Source organism: Rhinatrema bivittatum, chromosome 4 (assembly GCF_901001135.1).
Source record: "Rhinatrema bivittatum chromosome 4, aRhiBiv1.1, whole genome shotgun sequence".
NCBI classification, from domain to species: domain Eukaryota; kingdom Metazoa; phylum Chordata; class Amphibia; order Gymnophiona; family Rhinatrematidae; genus Rhinatrema; species Rhinatrema bivittatum.
The window spans coordinates 252035674-252054220 of record NC_042618.1 but is presented as its reverse complement, the minus strand read 5'-3'; the positions used below and the strand labels follow the sequence as shown (position 1 = coordinate 252054220).

The 18547-nt window shown below is 42.1% G+C and overlaps 1 protein-coding gene across 6 annotated transcripts in view; it reads right to left on the bottom strand.

The window, feature by feature from the left end:
- Positions 1–18547, bottom strand: part of DNM1L (dynamin 1 like) — a 162211-nt gene that overhangs the window by 98861 nt on the left and 44803 nt on the right. For 3 of the 6 annotated variants that reach the window (XM_029600030.1, XM_029600032.1, XM_029600035.1), the window contains exons 3-4: positions 11421–11459; positions 1131–1177 (exon numbers count right to left, since the gene is read on the bottom strand). The exons of 1 other annotated variant lie outside the window; for it this stretch is intronic. In XM_029600030.1, coding sequence (XP_029455890.1) covers positions 1131–1177; positions 11421–11459 — 86 coding nt within the window. The remainder of the gene's footprint in view (positions 1–1130; positions 1178–11420; positions 11460–18547) is intronic. 2 more of the 6 variants (XM_029600031.1, XM_029600033.1) reach the window with 1 other exon arrangement.

Below are 18547 nucleotides of genomic sequence, written 5' to 3'. Positions count from 1 at the left end.
TGTGACCAACCGATTAGAAAACTAACATCAGCCAGCAAAGGTAAAAAAAAATAAAAATTACTTTTTAGTGATTGGCACATGTGATCTTTGGGAATGTGCAAGAATAGCACTTTCTCTATGCGGATCTCACAATGTACGAGATGAGCATGGAGGAAGTGGAAGCCCACGGGACCTGCACAGAGGAGGCAGCAGAATGGGCTTCAGTGTCAGTAGCAGCAATCGGCGCCTCCCCAATAGCCAAGTGGCAGCAGTGACAGTGGCAGCAAGATTACTGACATCTGGGGATGGTGGCAGTACCAGTCGGGGGACCCCTTCCAAGCAGTGTGCAGAGGTTCAAAAGCAGCAGAGTCAGCCCAAGCTGACTACCATGAATGCTGCACACTCCTACCTCTGTCTGACATCACACTGGTGAGGCATGGCTGACGCAGGGGCAGCCAGCAGCTCAACGGTATTAGACATCCCCTGAAAATAAGGCCTAGTGCATCTTTGGTACCAAAAATTAATATAAGACACTGTCTTATTTTCGGGGAAACAGGGTATGTAGGAGAAACCATAGAAACAGATTCCGGCAAAAAGAAAAAACATCTCTGGTTAAAAAAAAAAAAATTCTGGGCGCCCAAAATAAACACACAAGATACACGGCCCAGGCCGGGTACCTTGTGCATGTATATTGTGTCTGTACCAGGAGAAAATGGATGCTCTTGGTGAGCGTCCATTTTCCCAACCCACACTAGCAGCCACCTCTCCCGTGCACCAGATGCTGAGGAGGCACTAGGGACACACAATTTTCCCTTCACCTCCTTTTTAGCGTGACCCCTTCATTTAAATATCACATTTTTGCCCAGGAAAGGTGTCTGGGAGCTCGTTAGGAAAACAGGCGCTCAACACTGTGTATGTGTATGTCTCAGTTAGTAAATACATTGCTTTTGTAAGGTAGTCATTGCATTGTGTGTCTACCATTCCAGTATTTGCTATATTTTTATTCTGGTATAATCCTGCTTTTCCAATATTCAATGAGATTCTGAGAACACGGAAATCAAACAAACAATCTGTCTCATGCCCTACAAACATTTCTTGTCTCTTTTCATCAATATAGTATGTAACTATGCAGTAACTTATAGCAATCGTACCTTGTTTTTCGTGTGAAGAAATTTACCCCACTCATCAGCTTCAATTCCTGGAAAGAAACATCAGTACATAACTATGACAGAACTGAAATGATTGTGTTATAGTTCACAAAATTCAGTTTGGGGTGGTGGGCAAAGTTGGGGGGAGATTTATAAAGAGAACCCTACAAAATGGCAAAAAACTATATATAAAAAAAAAAATCCCCCCCCCACCCCCATCCCCACCATGTGAAAAATAATAGTAATAATACTTAGATTTTAAAAACAGAACCATACTATAAAACCTCGGTTCTATCTGATTACCATGAACTGTTCTCCGTAGACAACAAGATGAATTAGCTATGACATGCGAGATGGTCATTAGACAGTGCTGAATGGACCCTTCTCTCTAACTCTATTGAGAATGAGTGGTAATTCACACATGAGCACTGCCTTGTGAGTCCCCCAGTCCATATGTAGCTTAGCTTTTGTAAGGTAGTCAACTCTCCAGGGAAGCAGGTGGGTAATAAGCATGGCTAATTCATCCTGCTGTCTACCAGAGAACACAATTTACAGTAGGTAGGCAACATGCTTTTCTTCGACGATAAGCAGGGCTAAATTAGCTATGATGTGTGGGAAGTCCAAAACTAAAGGTTGCAATGTGGAGAATTTACTGAAAAAGCAACCTGTCTTCCCCGTGGAAAGTAGACTACTGGGTGAACAGATTATGCAGAACTGCTTGTCCAAAGTTACAGTCACTTCACGGAAGACTGTCTAGACGGGGATGTAAAGGTGTGAACAGCGGACCAAAGTTGCAGCTTTGCAGTTGTCGTCATGGAAACAGTTCTGAGGTGAGCAGCTTAAGTAGACATAGCTCTGTCTTTATGAGCTTTGACCGAGTCAAATAGAGCATGATACAGTCCGTTAGCCAGTTGGAAATAGTGGGTTTAGCAACATCTGTACCTAGTCTATTATATGGTTGTGTTCTCTTTAAGCAACAGGCCAGAGCCTTTTTGCAGTCCAGTGTGTGCAGGGTCTTTTCTCCTTTATTTACATGAGGTCTTGGAAATAACATGGGAAACACCATTGATTGATGGATGTAAAAAGCGAGACCACTTTGGGGAGAAACTTTGGATGGATGCAGAGTACCAATACTGTGGAAGAATTAGAGGTATGGAGAGTAAGACACCAAGGCCTGAAGCTTGTTGACTCATCTAGCCAAAGTGACAACTACAAGAAATACCATTTTCTATGTTACAAACTTCAGTGAGATAGGCTTCATCAATTATGCCAAGATGACACTGAGATCTCATGAAATTGATAGTTTAATATGCAACAAACCTTTCATGAGCTTGGAGACCAAAGGATGAATAGAAATAGGTTTGTCCTCTGAGCATGATATGCAGTTATAGTACTGAGATGGAGTCTCACTGATGACATGCTGAGTCCAGAGGACAATAAGTGGAACAAATACTTGAGTAATTTTGTTGGTGTTGGGTTCACTAAACTAGATTAGCACCATAGGGAAAAGCATCGCCATTTGAAACCATATGCCCTTCTGGTTGATGGCTTTCAGGCTGAAATCAGAATGTTTTCAATCTCCTTAAATAGTTCTAGGGAGGACACTGTTGAGCATTTAACATCCAAACCATCAAGTTGCGAGCTGCTAGGATCAGATTCAGTAGATGGCTGTACTCCTGTATCAACAGGGCTAGGTCCGATCCCAGATGGATGTGGGGGCTGAACTCAAAAACTGACAAGACAGGAGAACCACGCTTTTTTGGGCCAGGCCAGAGTGATAAGGATGATCGTGGACAGAGCACATTTCACCTTTTGCACTGTCTTGGCAACTAGCAGAAATAGTGGAAATACATAGTGTAGATTTGCATCCCAGGTGATCAGGAAGGCATCTGATGTGAGTCTGAGACTGCTGTGATGAATACAGCAAAACTTTCTGTTGTTGCTCTACATGGCAAATAGATTGATGGAAGGGTAGCTCCAGAGATTGAAGATGCTGTTCACCACCAACCAATCAAGAGTCCACTCATTAGGAAGGAAGACCCAACTGAGGTAATCTGCTAGTGTTTTCACGAACCACAGAAGGAAAGTTACTTACAATGTCGCTCCATGGTTGAAAGCCCACTTCCAGATCCTTTGGGCCTCTTGATAAAGAGGCTAAAATTCCATGCCTACCTGCTTGTTGATGTAGAACATCACTACTTTATTGTCTATCTGGATCAAAACTCTTCCTGCAAAGAGTACAGGAGAAGTCAGAAGACATTCTGAATGGCTCTCAACTCCAATAAGTTGATATAGATAGAAGCTCAGACCCAGACTACACTCCTTGAGTATGAAGAAAGCTTCAACCTTCTGTAGACATGTTGGTGCCCAGAGACACCTGATGTGGCAGTGGCTGCAGAGGAGATTTGCTCTTTAGAACCCCCAGACAAAACCACCTGTGGCAAGGAGTTATCATCACTCTGGTTATTACCACCAGCAAAGGGGCTGAATTAGCTGGTCCACTGGAAGCGAAGGCCCCATTGAAGAAGCCTCATGTTGAAATGAGGCACCACATGAACTACTGTGGCCATATGTCCCAGTAGCACCAGAATGGAATGGGCTGGAGCCTGAAGCCCACGTGAAAGGTGGAGAGCCAGAGCCCCGAGATGAAGAACTCTCTTCTCAGATGGGAGGAATCCTTTTTCTTCCAGGGAGTATATCCAAGCCCTGATGAACTTGATACACTGGATTGGGATTAAGTGAGAATTGAGACAGTTGATGAGGAATCCCAGGAATTGAAGTAGGGTGACTATCTTCTGCCTGGAGGCAATGACTACTTCCTGCGATAGGCCTGTCAAGTCAACCATCCAGGAAAGAGAATATACAAATGCCCTGTCACCACAGGTGTGCTACTACCACCATCACTACCATCAAGCCCTTCATGAAGACTCTGTGCTGCTAAAAGGCTGAAGACTTTTAACCTGGCTACATCATATACTTGGAATAGAATTCCTGAGATGATGCATCATATTCCCTCTCTTGCCTTATTTAAACCTAGTCTTAAAAACCCCACCTTTTTGAAGCTGTTTTTAAATCTTAAACCCTGACTGTTCTGCTTACAACCTCATTACTTTTTAAACATTGTCTTAATAAACGAAATGCCCAAAGTCTCTTTTGCCCTGAATATTTGTCTTAATTAGATTTGTTTTAATTAGATTGTTCTTATGTTCTTAAGCTCTAAGGAGCAGGGACGGTAATAATAATAATAAAAATAGTAATAGTACCTTATACTGGTAATGGGACTCGTTCATCGGGAAACAAAGACATTTCCAGTGAGCAGGATGGAAAGGGATATGGGCATATGCATCCTTTAGATCCAAAGTGAATATCTAATCCCCTCTTTCAATGAAGGGGAGGATGGTGTGGAAAGTGTTTATCGAGAATGTCTCCTGAAGAAGATTCTTGTTCAGCATTCGTAAATTCAGGATAGGCTTCAAGCCTCCCACTTCTTGGGAATAAAAAAAATAGTGGGAGTAGAAACCCTGACCACACTCCTGGGCAGGAAAGAGTTTGACTGCCCGCTTTCCAACTTGAGGTAAAATTGGGTCATTTGAGATGGATCTGGATTGAAGGCTGGAGGCAGGAAAAAAGCTGGGGTTTGGAAGAACACAAGCAGTATCCACATCCATGATCTTTAGGACCCAGTGGTCCACTTGTTTAAAAAAAGCAGACTCCTCCCTACCCCATGATCTGCATCCTGGGAATGCAAGTTTGTCAAAAATTAGGCCCTGGTTTCAGCTGGGCTGGCTATTGTGACTTCGGCTGATGTCTCTCTCTTCAATGACCACTCGCTGGAAGCCACTGCTGAAGCGTGGGCAGTGCCCAATATCTCTGGAATGAGCGGAAGTGAAACTATGATAGAATAGGTGCTTATAAGATAAGAAGTCATGCCTTGAAGTAGATGACTGTTCCATTGCACCTCAAAGGCATTAGACAGCTGTGTCCTGTTCCTTGATTTGGGCACCCATATCAAAGAAAACATAGAAATGATGGCACAAAAGGACCAAATGATCCACCCAGTCTGCCCAGCAAGCTTATGCTAGTATCTTCCACACTTTGTGGGTTACCCCCATGCTTATCAGTTTCCCAGACCATAAAAGACAGGGCCCTCGTTGGATGTTGTTTGAATCCAATTTCCATTTATCCTTGCCGTGGAAGCAGAGAGCAATATTGGAGTTCCATCAAAAGTATCAGGCTTATTGGTTAAGGGTAGTAAAAACTGCATCAGCAAGTTACCCCCATGCTTATTTGTTCCCCAAACCGTAAAAGTGAGGGCCCTCCCTTGGTTGCTGTCTGAATTCAATTCCCCTTTTCCCACTGCCATTGAAGCAGAGAGCAATCACGGAGTTTCATTAATAGTATGAACGCTTATTTGTTAAGGGTAGCAACCACACCAGCAAGTTACATGCACTCTTTTCTTCATTTCCATCTTCTAGCCTTTAGGGGATCCATAGTGTTTATCCTCGGAGGTGCTCTTTGAATTCCTTCACTGTTTTCGTGTCCACCACCTCCTCCGGAAGGGCATTCCAGGCATTCACCACCTTCTCTGTGAAGAAATATTTCCAGACATTGGTTCTGAGTCGTCCTCCCTTGAGTTTCATTTCATGACCCCTAGGTCTATTGATTTCTTCCCAATGGAAAAGGTTTGACAATTGTGCATCATTAAAACCTTTCAGGTATCTGAAGGTGTGTATCATATCTCCCCTGCACCTCCTCTATTCCAGGGTGTACATATTCAGATCCTTCAGCCTCTCCTCATAAGTCTTTCGATGCTGACTGCACACCATTTTGGTCGCTCTTCTTTGGACTGTCTCTATCCTTTTTCAGATGTAGGCACCAGTACTGAACGCAGTACTCCAGGTGAGGCCTCACCTGGAGGGCATTACCACCTCTTTTTTTTTCCTTACTCATTATTCCTCTCTCGTTGCAGCTCAGCATTCTTCTGGCTTTAGCTCTCAACTTGTCGCATTGCTTTGCTGCCTTCAGATCACCAGACACAATCACACCCCAAGGTAGCTCTCCCAGTTTGCGCACATTAGTCTTTCACCGCCCATCACATACAGCTCTTTTGGATTACCGCACCCCCAGATGCATGACTCTGCAATTCTTGGCATTGAATCCCAGCTGCCAAATCCTGGACCAGTCTTCAAGTTATAAATCACTTTTCATTTTTTCTACTCTTTCAGGCGTGTCTGCTCTGTTGCAGATCTTAGTATCATCCACAAAACAGACAAACTTTACCTTCTATCCCTTCTGCAATGTTGCTCACAAAGATATTGAACAGAACCAGTCCCAAAACCGATCCTTATGGCACTCCACTTATCGTTCTTTCTTCAGAGTAAGTTCCATTTACCATTACATGCTGTCTCCTGTCAGTCAACCAGTTTACAATCCACACTACCTTGGCACTCACTCCCAAGCTTCTCATTTTGTTCATGAGTCTCCTATGCAGGACCATATTAAAAACTTTACTAAACACCAATAAGTCACATTGAGCGCTCTTCCCTGATCCAATTCGTGAGACACCCAATCAAAAAAAAAAAAAAAATCAGATTTGTCTGACAGGACCTTCCCCTGGTGAATCCATGCTGCCTTGGGTCGAGCAACTCACCGGATTGTAGATAGTTCACTATCCTTTCCTTCAGCAGAGTTTCCATTAATTTTCCTATCACCAAGGTGAGGCTAACCAGCCTGTAGTTTCCAGCCTCCTCTCTGCTCCCACTTTTATAAAGCGGGACCACCACCGCTCTCCTCCAATCTTGCAGCATCACTCTCGTTTCCAGGGATTTATTGAACAGGTTTTTCAGAGGACCTCCCAGCACATCTCTGAGCTCCCTCAGTTTCCTGGGACGTACCACATCCAGTCTGATGGCCTTGTGTACTTTCAGTTTTCCTAGCTCTGCCCATACATTCTAGTCGTCTACTCCATGCCCATTCACAGTTTTGTCAACTAGCAACAGTCCTTCTCCAGGGGTCTTCTTTAGTGAACACTGAAGTATTTGTTTTTATTATTTTGGCCATTTCTTCATCTCTCTCCACACACTGATCGTTGTCACCTTTCAATTTCACTATAACACTTTGGACCTTTCTCTGATATATCTGAAAAACGTTTGGTCATCTGACTTTACCTCTTTGGCAATCCTTTCTTCTGCCTGACTTTTTGCTTTAATGATTTCTTTTTGTCTCCCTCACTTTCACCAGATATTCTTCCCTATGTTCCGCTTTTTGGGATCCTTTATATTTCCTGAATGCTGTTCTTTTTGCCTTTATTTTTTCAGCTACCTCCTTTGAGAACCAGATCAGTTTCTTATTTGTCTTACTTTTGTTTACTTTTCTAACATATAGATTTTTGCCTTTGTAATTTGTACATAATTTTGCTCCTTTTAGTTTGTTGTTCCACCTCTCTCATTTTCTCCCAGTCTTCTAGTTCTACCTCTAGGTACAGCCCCACTTCGACAAAGCCCATATTTTTGAAATTGAAAACTCGGGTCTTCGTGTGACTTCTCTGTATCTTATTTGCAATATCAAACCAAACCATTTGAAAATCACTAGTGCTTAGGTGAGCACCCACCTGGACATTAGAGACATTATCCCCATTAGTGAGCACGAGTATAGCTCCCTCCCTCGTGGGTTCCATTGCCATTTGTTTGAACAGAGCTCCTTGCAGGGCATCCGCTATCTCTCTACTACTGGTAGAATCCACAGAAGGGATTCTCCAATCTACTTCCTGCAGATTAAAGACTCCAACAATCAACACTTCTCTCTTCTTTCCCACCTTTTGGATGTCTTCGACCAGATCTCTGTCTAGTTCTTCTGTAAACCACTCCAGTAAAAATGGATGCATCATCATTTTTTTTTTTAAGGACATCCCATAATGCTTTTCTACCCCACATTCCTTGCAGTTCAGTTGCCTGGATACTGTTTTTGACATAAAGAGCTACTCCTCCCCCTTTTATGTCCTCTCTGTCTTTCCTTAACAAGTTATAGCCTGGTATGGAGAGATCCCAATCATGAGAATCTGTGAACCATGTCTCTGTAACAGTAACAATGTCATTAGCGCCTGCAGGTCTGGGATTTTATTGCCCAAACTATTATGGGTCATAGCTTTTAAATTTTTCTCCCTTGATTTGTTTCACTTCCTAGGCACCTTTTCTGCTTTCTTGAGTTGATTTTATTATTTTCTCCTCCCACTTCCTGTATTGCTTGGGGGCGACATGCCAATTTCATTGGCCATCTCCTGCCACTCCCATTCTTTAGTTTAAATGTCTAATATATCATCTGAATTTCTCACTTAGCATCCTCCTTCCTGCTACAGACAAATGTAGGCCATCCTTACCAAATAGCCTTTTACTGTTCCATAAACAACCCTAGCCTCCAAAGTATCCAAAACCACTTTCTGTACTCTAGGTTTTGATCCAGGAATTGAAATTATCTAGCATGCATAGTTTCTCATTTCCCTACCATGAACAGCTAATATTTCCAAAAAGGTAAATCTTTGCTATTTGTCTTATCTTCTTTCCTAGATTTTGGAAATCTTTCTGTACTTCACGGATACCATTTCTATTGAGGTCATTGGACCCTGACTTTGACTTAGCTGTCTCTAACGCATGGAACATCGGTCAGTTTATCATGGATATCCTCTCGAAGACTGACTCTGTGTCAAGCCAACTAGCGAGCTCCAACGGTGGCTGCTCAACGATATTTGTCCTGGTCATTATCCAGAGAAGATACCAATAGTTTCAATTTTTCCACACACACATATAAATATTGAACCATACAGAATTGGTGGGTCACTTTCTGAGCATTAAGCATGGCTCTTTGGAACACCTTTTTGTTGAATGTATCTAGCATCATAGGGTCATTGCCTCATGGAGTGCTGGAGAAAATAAGGTTCTCCTAATTTTCTTCAGAGCCGATTCCACTATGACTGAGTGGTGAGGGAGTTGAACTACTTCAAAACCTGGGGCTTGCTGAACTTTGTATTTCAGGTCTAGCTTTCTAGCAACTGGTAAGAAAGAGAATGGGGAATTCCTCATTTTTCTTTGCTTGTCCATGAGGATTTTATGAACTGGAATGGCTGCTGGCTCTGCTGGTGTTTCCAGAAAACCTTGAAGCCCACTTCAGGAACACAACACAGATTGCTCCAATTTTGGTGGCCCATGCTTACATGCCTTGCTCAACCCTGCACTAGACAAAGGAGAGACTTCGGCCGCAGAGCTCCTGCTTGACCCGCAGAGCTCCGCCATCTTGTAGGACCAGTTCTTCTGGACCCGAGGAGACATCCTGCCAGAGTGAATGCAGGAGGCTGAATCACGGTCAGGACCCAAGCTTCAATAGCATACAGCATGACCATCGGTGATCAACATGATGTGAATGCAGTTGCAGACCCAAAACCCACTAAAGGTTTGCTTCTTGCAAGACATTCTTTTCCTTTTGTTTCTTTTTCTGAGGAAGTACTGAAAAGTACTGCTGAGGGGTTGCCAAGGTAGTACAAGTTAAGAAAAGGATGAAATAATAAAAATTGTAAGAAAATTATCAAAACGGTAAGAGGTTATAAAGTCTGTGCAACAGAGTGGACAAAAAGACTGAGGGGGGTCCCAAGGCAGTGCTTGCATGGGAATTCCCACTCATGTTCAATATGGTGAAAAAAACCTTACTGAACTCGAGAGAAGGGTCTGTTCATTGCTGGATGATATCACTCCATGTGTCATGGTTAATTTAGCGCTGCTTGTCGATGGAAAAACCGGTAATAAACCAGGATTAGCATGAACTGCCGAGACAGTCCTGCTATTTCAACTCCTGTTTCGGGTGGGAGATTGGGAGGGTTAACATGGAGAATATCTCCTAGAATATTTGGAAACAGAAGCAGACTCTCGGGCCTTTTAACTCATCCCCTTTGGGCTAAAGTCCAATGATCACGCTAACCAAAACATCAGTTATGCAACAGAGAGCAAAACAGTTAAGTCTAACAATAAAGTGAAAAGAACGAGAACCAAAGGGCTTGTATGACCTGGAGAACACCATTTGTTCTATGCACTATGCACCATATTGGAAGCTAAATATCATCTATTGCTGAGTTAAAAAATAAAACAAAATTGCACTTGCTCTAACCAAACTATCATTTAGATCTTGACTTCAGTGCATCATACTGACTACTTTGTACAATCAAAAAAATGCTTTTTTTCCTTGTGAAAAGATATTTAAAGATAAAATAATTTGACAGGACTATATTTAAAGCTGTGTTCAAGTCTCTATCTGCAAAACCTGTACCAATCACTGCTGGAGTTTGCAGACTTCAGAATTATAACTAAAGTAAACCTCAATTTGTTACATTTTCTTGTGCTCACTGGCTCCACAATGTTATATCTCCAGCTTTTGCACAGTAAATTAGAAACATTATAATAACTACGTAACTTTTTGGAGAAGTCCTAACACACAGAAAAAGCTTATGAAGTATTAACTGTTCTTTTCACTAGGCAGAAACGGTATCTACATGTGGAAAAAAAAAAACAAACTAAGCAAGACTGCTGGGTGAGCTAAAGAGCATAAGATCACTGACAAACCCCACAAGAGCTCAATTGTACAATGATTCTTCACAGGAACAGGTAAAATTGAAAGAGGAGGTTTCAGACCACATACAGTAACAATGTAAATGACGACAAAGACCAAACGGCCTATCCAGTCTGCCCGCACTACCACAGATGTGTCCCCCTTGCTGTTCTATACTGTAAAGGTACTCCTCATCCAGTTTTGCCATGGCATTAGTGAATGACTTCACTTGCAAGTGCCAGATGAAGTCTTACCAAAGCCCACAAGGGTCGCCCCACCCCCATCGTTCACAGTACAACCGGATGCACTGCAGTTGCCTTGACCAGCAGCCAATGGAACTAGCCAGCAGCAGACAGCCAAAACAGTGCAAATACGTTTTCACAAAAGAAACTACCAAAAATACATTATTTTTGCACAGAAGGATAAGAGAGCTTTAATCATTCAGAAATCTGAACAGCTCAAAGAGACAGAAAACAAGCTGAACTCAAATTGTGAAGCAACATACAGGACAGAACACATAAAAGCAAAAGGAAGGAGGATGCTGTGAACAAAAGCAGAAGCAGCATGAATCTGAAGAGGCAACATTTTTTTTTTTTTTTTAAAGGGACGGCTAAGGCGATAAGGGGACAGATGCTATACATGGGGAGGGCCGCACACACAGAGACACATGCAGGGCAGAGGGAAAAGGCAAGCGGAGAGAGGAACCTTTCGAAAGGTGTCTTGCGTTTTTCCACGTGGCAGGGTCTGCAGTTAAAGAGAAACAGCACAGAAAAGAAAGTTTAGTTTGGCCTTTGCTATATTTGGTCTCACGTTCATTACCTTTCCTGGGACAAATTTTACTGGGAAGACAACTGTGAAATTTAGAATTGAACTCCCTGCAAATAATTCAGTAGGACAGGAACACAGAACATACAGCACACTAATTAAAGACAGCTAGACACATGGAGATGAAAAGGAAATTAGTTACATGCACGCAGGCGTAGAAGAGGTCCAACACCTCCAAAACGGCTGTCTCTTTCACTGCTATTAGCACAGAACAGGAAGAATGTTTCTATTAATTTCAGCATCAAAGCTGTGGACCATTAATTCTTAGCAACCAATGTGGGTGAAAGCTATTCCACACCCCCCCCCCACCCCCATCTTACACTCAGTACAGTTATCATAATATAGAGCCAGCGACACATTGGCACAGTCACAATTTGCTTGGTGTCAGCAAATCATTGATGAGAGCCAGATGAGCAAGAAACAGGAAAAAGGCTGTGCACCATGGTTATCTGTTAAGTCAGCCTGGGAAAAAGTGAGGAGCGAGAGCATAAAACATTTTATTTGTTGTCTGTGCATCAGGATGAACGTGTACACACACAAACACACAAAAAAAATAGTCCCATCTCGTGCATAGATCAAAATCAATTTTAGTGAAAACTCCCCCTGCATAAAAGTTGATCTGTAGTTTTTTTTTCCCAGCTGAGTCTACGATTGTATGTGCATTCCTGTCAAGTTGCTGCTTAGTGGTTAAGTTACGTTAGGTTCGTTGCTGTGGTGTCCATGCTTGCTTGGTCCATATGTCTGAATACAGTGAAGTTTGTAAGGAAAAACCATAAGAGGACCCCCAAAAAAAACATCTAAATCTAGTTCTTCCCTCTCCGCAGCTATAGACTTGATACCTATCCTACAACATTCTGTTTTGTTAGTTATCTTGGTTCAGTGGATTCTCCTGATGAAGTGTTTTCAATGGCACTTTGCCTTGCACCCCCCACCCCCTGCACGTTTGTTTGGGGGGCCCCAGTGGCATTGGCATCTCCAGGCTCCCAGTTTGGGAACTCCCAAATCAAGATTGCCCACGGATAGTAGGGATGTGCATTCGTTGGGCCATTCATTTCGTGAGTAGGCCTGTACCTCACGGATTTATAATACACGTGTAAGAACAGATGGTATGTGCATGTTTTATTAACAAGGTTTGGCGTTCTTAAGCTCGTATTATAAATCCGGGAGCTATGTGCGTACCCAAAAAACAAATGAAATGAATGTCCCAACAAATGCACATCCTTAATGGATAGTGCAACCTGGGGACTACCTCAGTAGGTTACAGTGTACTTAACTAACAATCCATCCTCTAATGTACAAGAAATCTCTCTACCCTTTTGCTGAATGTTTGGACAGAGTTTTATAGTTGTGAAGTCTAGGAAAGAGAAAAACAAAAACACCAGGACAAACTCATGGACAGGAGGTGACACCTGGGATCAAGGATGAAAATAAAAAACACAAAGAGAAAATTGCTCAAATGACTAAAGAGCAAGGAAAACAGAAAAGAAAAATGAGAAAAGAACAAAGATTTGGGAGCTTGTTCACTAAAGATTTTCCCCTCTTCCAATTCTGTCAAAGGACAAGACCCTGATGAAATCAGGCCTTGACTCTGGTGATAGTGCTGATTTATTACATCATTTTATTGAACTTTTCCATCAATTATATTCCATATTATGCTATCAGTCATATACCAAATATTTCAAGTACCTTTTTGCAATTTACAGCATAAGTACTAAAAACACACTTCTCCTGCCTTATTTCATTTTGTAGCAATTATTTACCTATATCAGTGGGTCACAATACAATGTATTTAATACACAGCCCCGGCTTATACTCCTTTTCTGTAATTCACGGTATACGGAAGTTATTAATCTGGTCCATTTCAAAGTAGCCCCTTCATTTCTGCCAATTCTTTTAATTTTATCAATACATTTCTGGTTAGATCATTACCATAGACTTTACAAAGGACATCAGGCCTCCGATATCAGCAGGGTCATTTTATTTTCTGACTTTTCCTATCCATTAGGAAGAGTCGAATCTAAATATCTATCAATAGCAAGTATTCAACTGGTGGTACTGAATTCAAATCCTGATTCTTTAATACACAGTTCTACTTCTCTTAAGTGTTAACACAATCATCCCATCAAGATCACAACAAATCCACCTTTTACACAGGCTAAGAGAAATGGCATTGCATACATTCTCATTTTCCTTGGTAAAATACATATTAACCAGGAATACTGGTTCTCTGGCGCAGATCAAGGTTAATAAATTGATAAAAGCACATCTCACAGAGCTCTGCCAACTAAACCAACAGAGGACAAGACTACATTGGGTCTCCATGGAAGACCATGTACAATAAACTGGTGTCACATCTAGCAATTCTAAAGAAAGAGCTGCCATAAAAATCAAGTGGCACTTAGGGAATACAAAGCCATAGCAGAGAGATTAAATTAATTCTTTGCTTTGGTATTCTCTGAGGAAGATGTACAAGATATATCCATCAAAACATTTTTTCAAAAACCATAAGGTATATTAACTTATGTGATGACCTTCATATATGGCATCATCGTAAGTGTACTGTATGGAAACACAGTTTAACTCTACCGTGATGTATAATCATAGGTCATAATTATTGTAAATTATTGTGATCATAATGTCCGTGCAACCAATGTGCTCAAATGAAACAATTCTTTATAAATTCTTCAAAATGCAGTATTTCTTCTATAATATTGAATCTGGTTCACAAAATTAAACGTGAAAAAGAGACAAATAGTACTTAACTGGCAGAACGTAGTTAAATCTGAAACAGGAGAGTTTTACTCCGTATACAGATGCTGGTGTCCGGAGGGTATTATTCCATATGCAGATGCTGGCGCAAGTTAATATACCTAATGGTCTTTGAAAAAATATTTTGGCAAAAAATCAGGGGAGATAGTAAATATATCAAAAAAGGAAAACTATCACCTGAAGAACAATACCCACGTGGACACTCCAGCTTGCACAAGATATATCCATGCAGGAAATGATACTCAAAGATGATGATTCAGAAGAGCTGATATAAATCTCAGTGTACCTGGAAGATGTACTAGGCCAAATTGACAAACTAAAGCATAGCAAATCACCTGAACCAGATGGTATATATCCCAAAATGCTGAAAGAACTGAGAAATGAAATTTCGGACCTACTACTGGAAATTGTAAACTATTAGTAACATCATCTATGGTACCTGAAAACTGGAGGGTTGCCAATGTAATGCCAATTTTTAAAAAGGGATAAAGGGATGATCCAGGAAACTACAGACAGAGAGTCTGGTAGAAACTATCATAAAGACCTTAAATTGCTGAACACATAGATAAGCATAGTTTAATGGGACAAAGCCAACATGGATTTAGCCAAGGGAAGTCTTGCCTCACAAATTTGTTACTTTTTTTGAGGGCATAAAAAAACATGTGGATAAAAGTGAGCCAGTTGATATAATGTATATGGATTTCCAGAAAGCATTTGACAAAGTCCCTCATGAGATACTTCTTAGAAAATTAAAAAATCATGGGATGGGGGCAGTGTCCTATTGTGGATTGCCAACTGATTAAAAGATAGAAAACAAGAGTAGGGCTAAATGGTAAATTTTGCCCAGTGGAAAAAGGAGAATAGTGGAGTGCCCCAGGGATCTGTCCTGGGACCAGTGCTTTTTAATATATTTATAAACGACCTGGAAATGGGAACAAGTGAGGTGATCAGATTTGCCGATGACACAAAACTATTCAAAGTTATTAAATTGCAAGAGGCTTGTAAGAAACTCCAAGAGGACATTGCAAAACTGGGAGACTGGGCATGCAAATGGAAAATGAAATTTAACGTGGACAAGTGCAAAGTGATGCACTAAGGGAAGAGTAACCCAAATTATAGCTATACAATGCAAGGTTCTAAATTAGGCATCACCACTCAGGAAAAGGATCTAGCTGTCATTGTTGAAAATACATTGAAATCTTCTGCTCAGTGTTGAGCAGCAGCCAAAAAAGCAATAGAATGCTAGGGATTATCAGAAAAGGAATGAATAAAACAGAATATCATAATGCATCTGTATCACTCCATGGTACAACGTCATCGTGAGTATTGTATGCAGTTTTGGTCATCACATCTCAAAAAAGATATAGCAGAATCAGAAAATGTACAGAGAAGGGCAACCAAAATGAAAGAAGGGATGGAACAATTCCCCTATGAAGAAAGGCTAAAGAGCTTAGGACTCTTCAGCTTGGAGAAGAGATGACTGAGGGGAGATACGCCAGAGGTCTTTAAAATAATGAGTGGCACAGAAAAATGTTAATCAGTTGTTTATACTTTCAAAAAGTACAAAGACCAAGGGACACAATGAAGTTACTGAATAATACATTTAAAACTAATGAAAAATATTTTTTTTACTCAACACATAATTAAGCTCTGGAATTTGTTGCCAGAGGATGTGGTGAAAGCTATTAGTGTAGCTACATTTAAAAAAGGTTTTGACAAGTTCCTGCAGGAAAAATCATTAACCACTATTAAGGTGGAGCTGCAGAAATCCACTTCTTATCCCTAGGATAAGCAGCCTGGAATCTATCCACCCCTTGGGATTCTGCCAAGTACTTGTGACCTGGCTTGGCCACTGATGGAAAACAAGATCCTGGGCTCGATGGACCTTTGGTCTGACCCAGTGTGGGAAACCCTATGTTCAAATTCCAGTGTGGCTGGAGAAGGCATTATTAAAACGTCCCATCAGAGCAACAATGGCTGGAGCTGTCTGTTTTGAGCGGATGATTATGAGCCTTCATTAGTCTGTATCCTTTTCATTCAGAGCCATCAGGAGCAGGGCCTTGTGGCGAGACTGCAAGCGCGTCTTAGCAAGTTCAGAAAGAACAGACACTGATGCTGCTCTGCTAGGAGGTGGGGGAGGGGAGGATACAGAATTTCAGTTAACATGTGAATGTGCTACTTTCATTTTCCCACCGTGCAGAGGCAATACAAAAGTACTTAAAAGACTGGAGGTATGGGCCCGTATGGTCCCCTTCCCCCCCAGAGTTTGATCCTGCAAAAAAACATAGGGCATAACTGTTATTGAGATCCTGTTGGCCTTATGGGAACAGTTTTGAAAATCATCACCAACTTCACTGGAAGAGCCAAAGAGATGCACCAGACTGTGTTGATTCTTATACAATCAGTGATGTGTTGGGCTCTCACCAGCTCTCTCGCTTGGTGAAGCACACCTTTTCACTAAACCCTTCAATCTTCTACCACTTCTCTCTCTCCGTATCACAAAAAATAAGTTGTACACAGAATGTACTAAAATTTGCATCCTGATTATCTACTTTTCTTTCTCTATTATTTATGAATCACCTGCTACTAAAGCACTAAGACAGCGCTTCCCAAACTGGGGCCCTCAGGACTATTCTAGGGGGTCCCCTGGAAGGATGCAAGAAAGCTTAGCTGGAGAGAAAAATGAGCGAGGGCTGCTGCTACCTGCGATTAGCTGAGCTGCTGCCACAGGCCAGGAGAGCGAGAATTCAACCCACACTGCTGCATGTTTAGCAGAGGGGAGGGAATAGAGGGACTGCAGCCCTTACTGCAGTCAGTCCCTCTATTCCCTCCCCTCTGCATGTTTAGCAGAGGGGAGGGAATAGAGGGACTGACTGCAGCCCTTACAAATCTAACTCCACTGCTGCACTTCATGAGGATGTGGGGGAAAGAGGGGATGATTGTGGCTGACAGAACGTTTGTAACCACTGCTGCACACTACGAGGAAAGCTGTGTTATCACAGAGATATGCATTTCCCACTGCTGCCATGTGCTGCATTGGTATTTATTTATATTCCGCTTTTCGACACTTCAAAGCAGATTGGCATTTTCCTGTACCCAGAGGGCTCACAATCACGAGGCCGAGGCAATAAAGTGCACCCAGCCTAGTGCATAGGTTAACAAGCAGTTGGATGTGCGTTTTGGACGCACGTCCATAACCCCCAATGCAATAAGGGGATCAGCGCCTCCAAAATGCATGTCCAAACAAAGGCGTTGGTAATAGCGCTCATCACATGTAAATGAGACTATTAGCGATTACTCTGTGTGGGGGGGAAAAAAAAAAGTCGCTGTGCATCCAAGTGTGCATTTTTTAACCTGTCAAGTTTCATGCCTGGCTTGGAGCAGGCATAAAGGGGTCTATTAAAAAACAAAAAACAAAATACTGCTTTTCTGTGGTTTCTTCTACCTAGGATTCTTGCGATACATGCAGTATCCTGCAAAAAAAACCAACCCGGCTTCAGGGGAAAAAAAAAAATTTCTGGGCGTACAATACACACGCTCCCAGCCCTGTATATTGTTCGAGTATATTAGGCCGGTAAATTTGCTGTCGTGGGATAAAACAGACGCTTGTAAATTGAGTGTCCATTTTGGGAACCCGCACACAGCCACGTCTCCCGAGTGCTCAATGCTAGGGATGCACAATGTATCCCTAGAACATCCATTTTAGCGTGGCAGCTTATTTACATATTGCATTGGGTGCCCAGGAGAGGTGGATGTGTGAACGTTAAAAATATGGCCGCATAGTTTGGACGCACGTTTTTTACGTGCACTTTATTAGATCGGCCCGCGAGTTGGTACCCGAGGCAACAGAGAGCAAAGTGACTTGCCCAAGGACACAAGGAGCGGCGGGAGGGTTTGAACCCAGGTTTCCCTGGTTCGTAGGCCACTGCTCTAACCACTAGGCTACTCCAATGTGCTCTGCGTCTGGTTTGAGCGACCGACAGAGCACTGCACCAGAAAAGTGAGTAGAATGGCTCAAAGGGAAGAAAGGAGGAAATGGGACGGAGGATGACAGTATGAGGGGAGAAGGAAAGAAAGAAGAAAAGGAGGATACAGAGGGAGTCAGGAATCCATGACTGGCTTGGTTAAGAGGAGTGAGAGAGGATGGCAGCCTATCAGGTGAGACTAGCAGACCCCAGGAATTGTGCTGGACAGAGGTAGAGAGAAAGGAAGAGTCAGAGGACCACCATGGTCCAAGA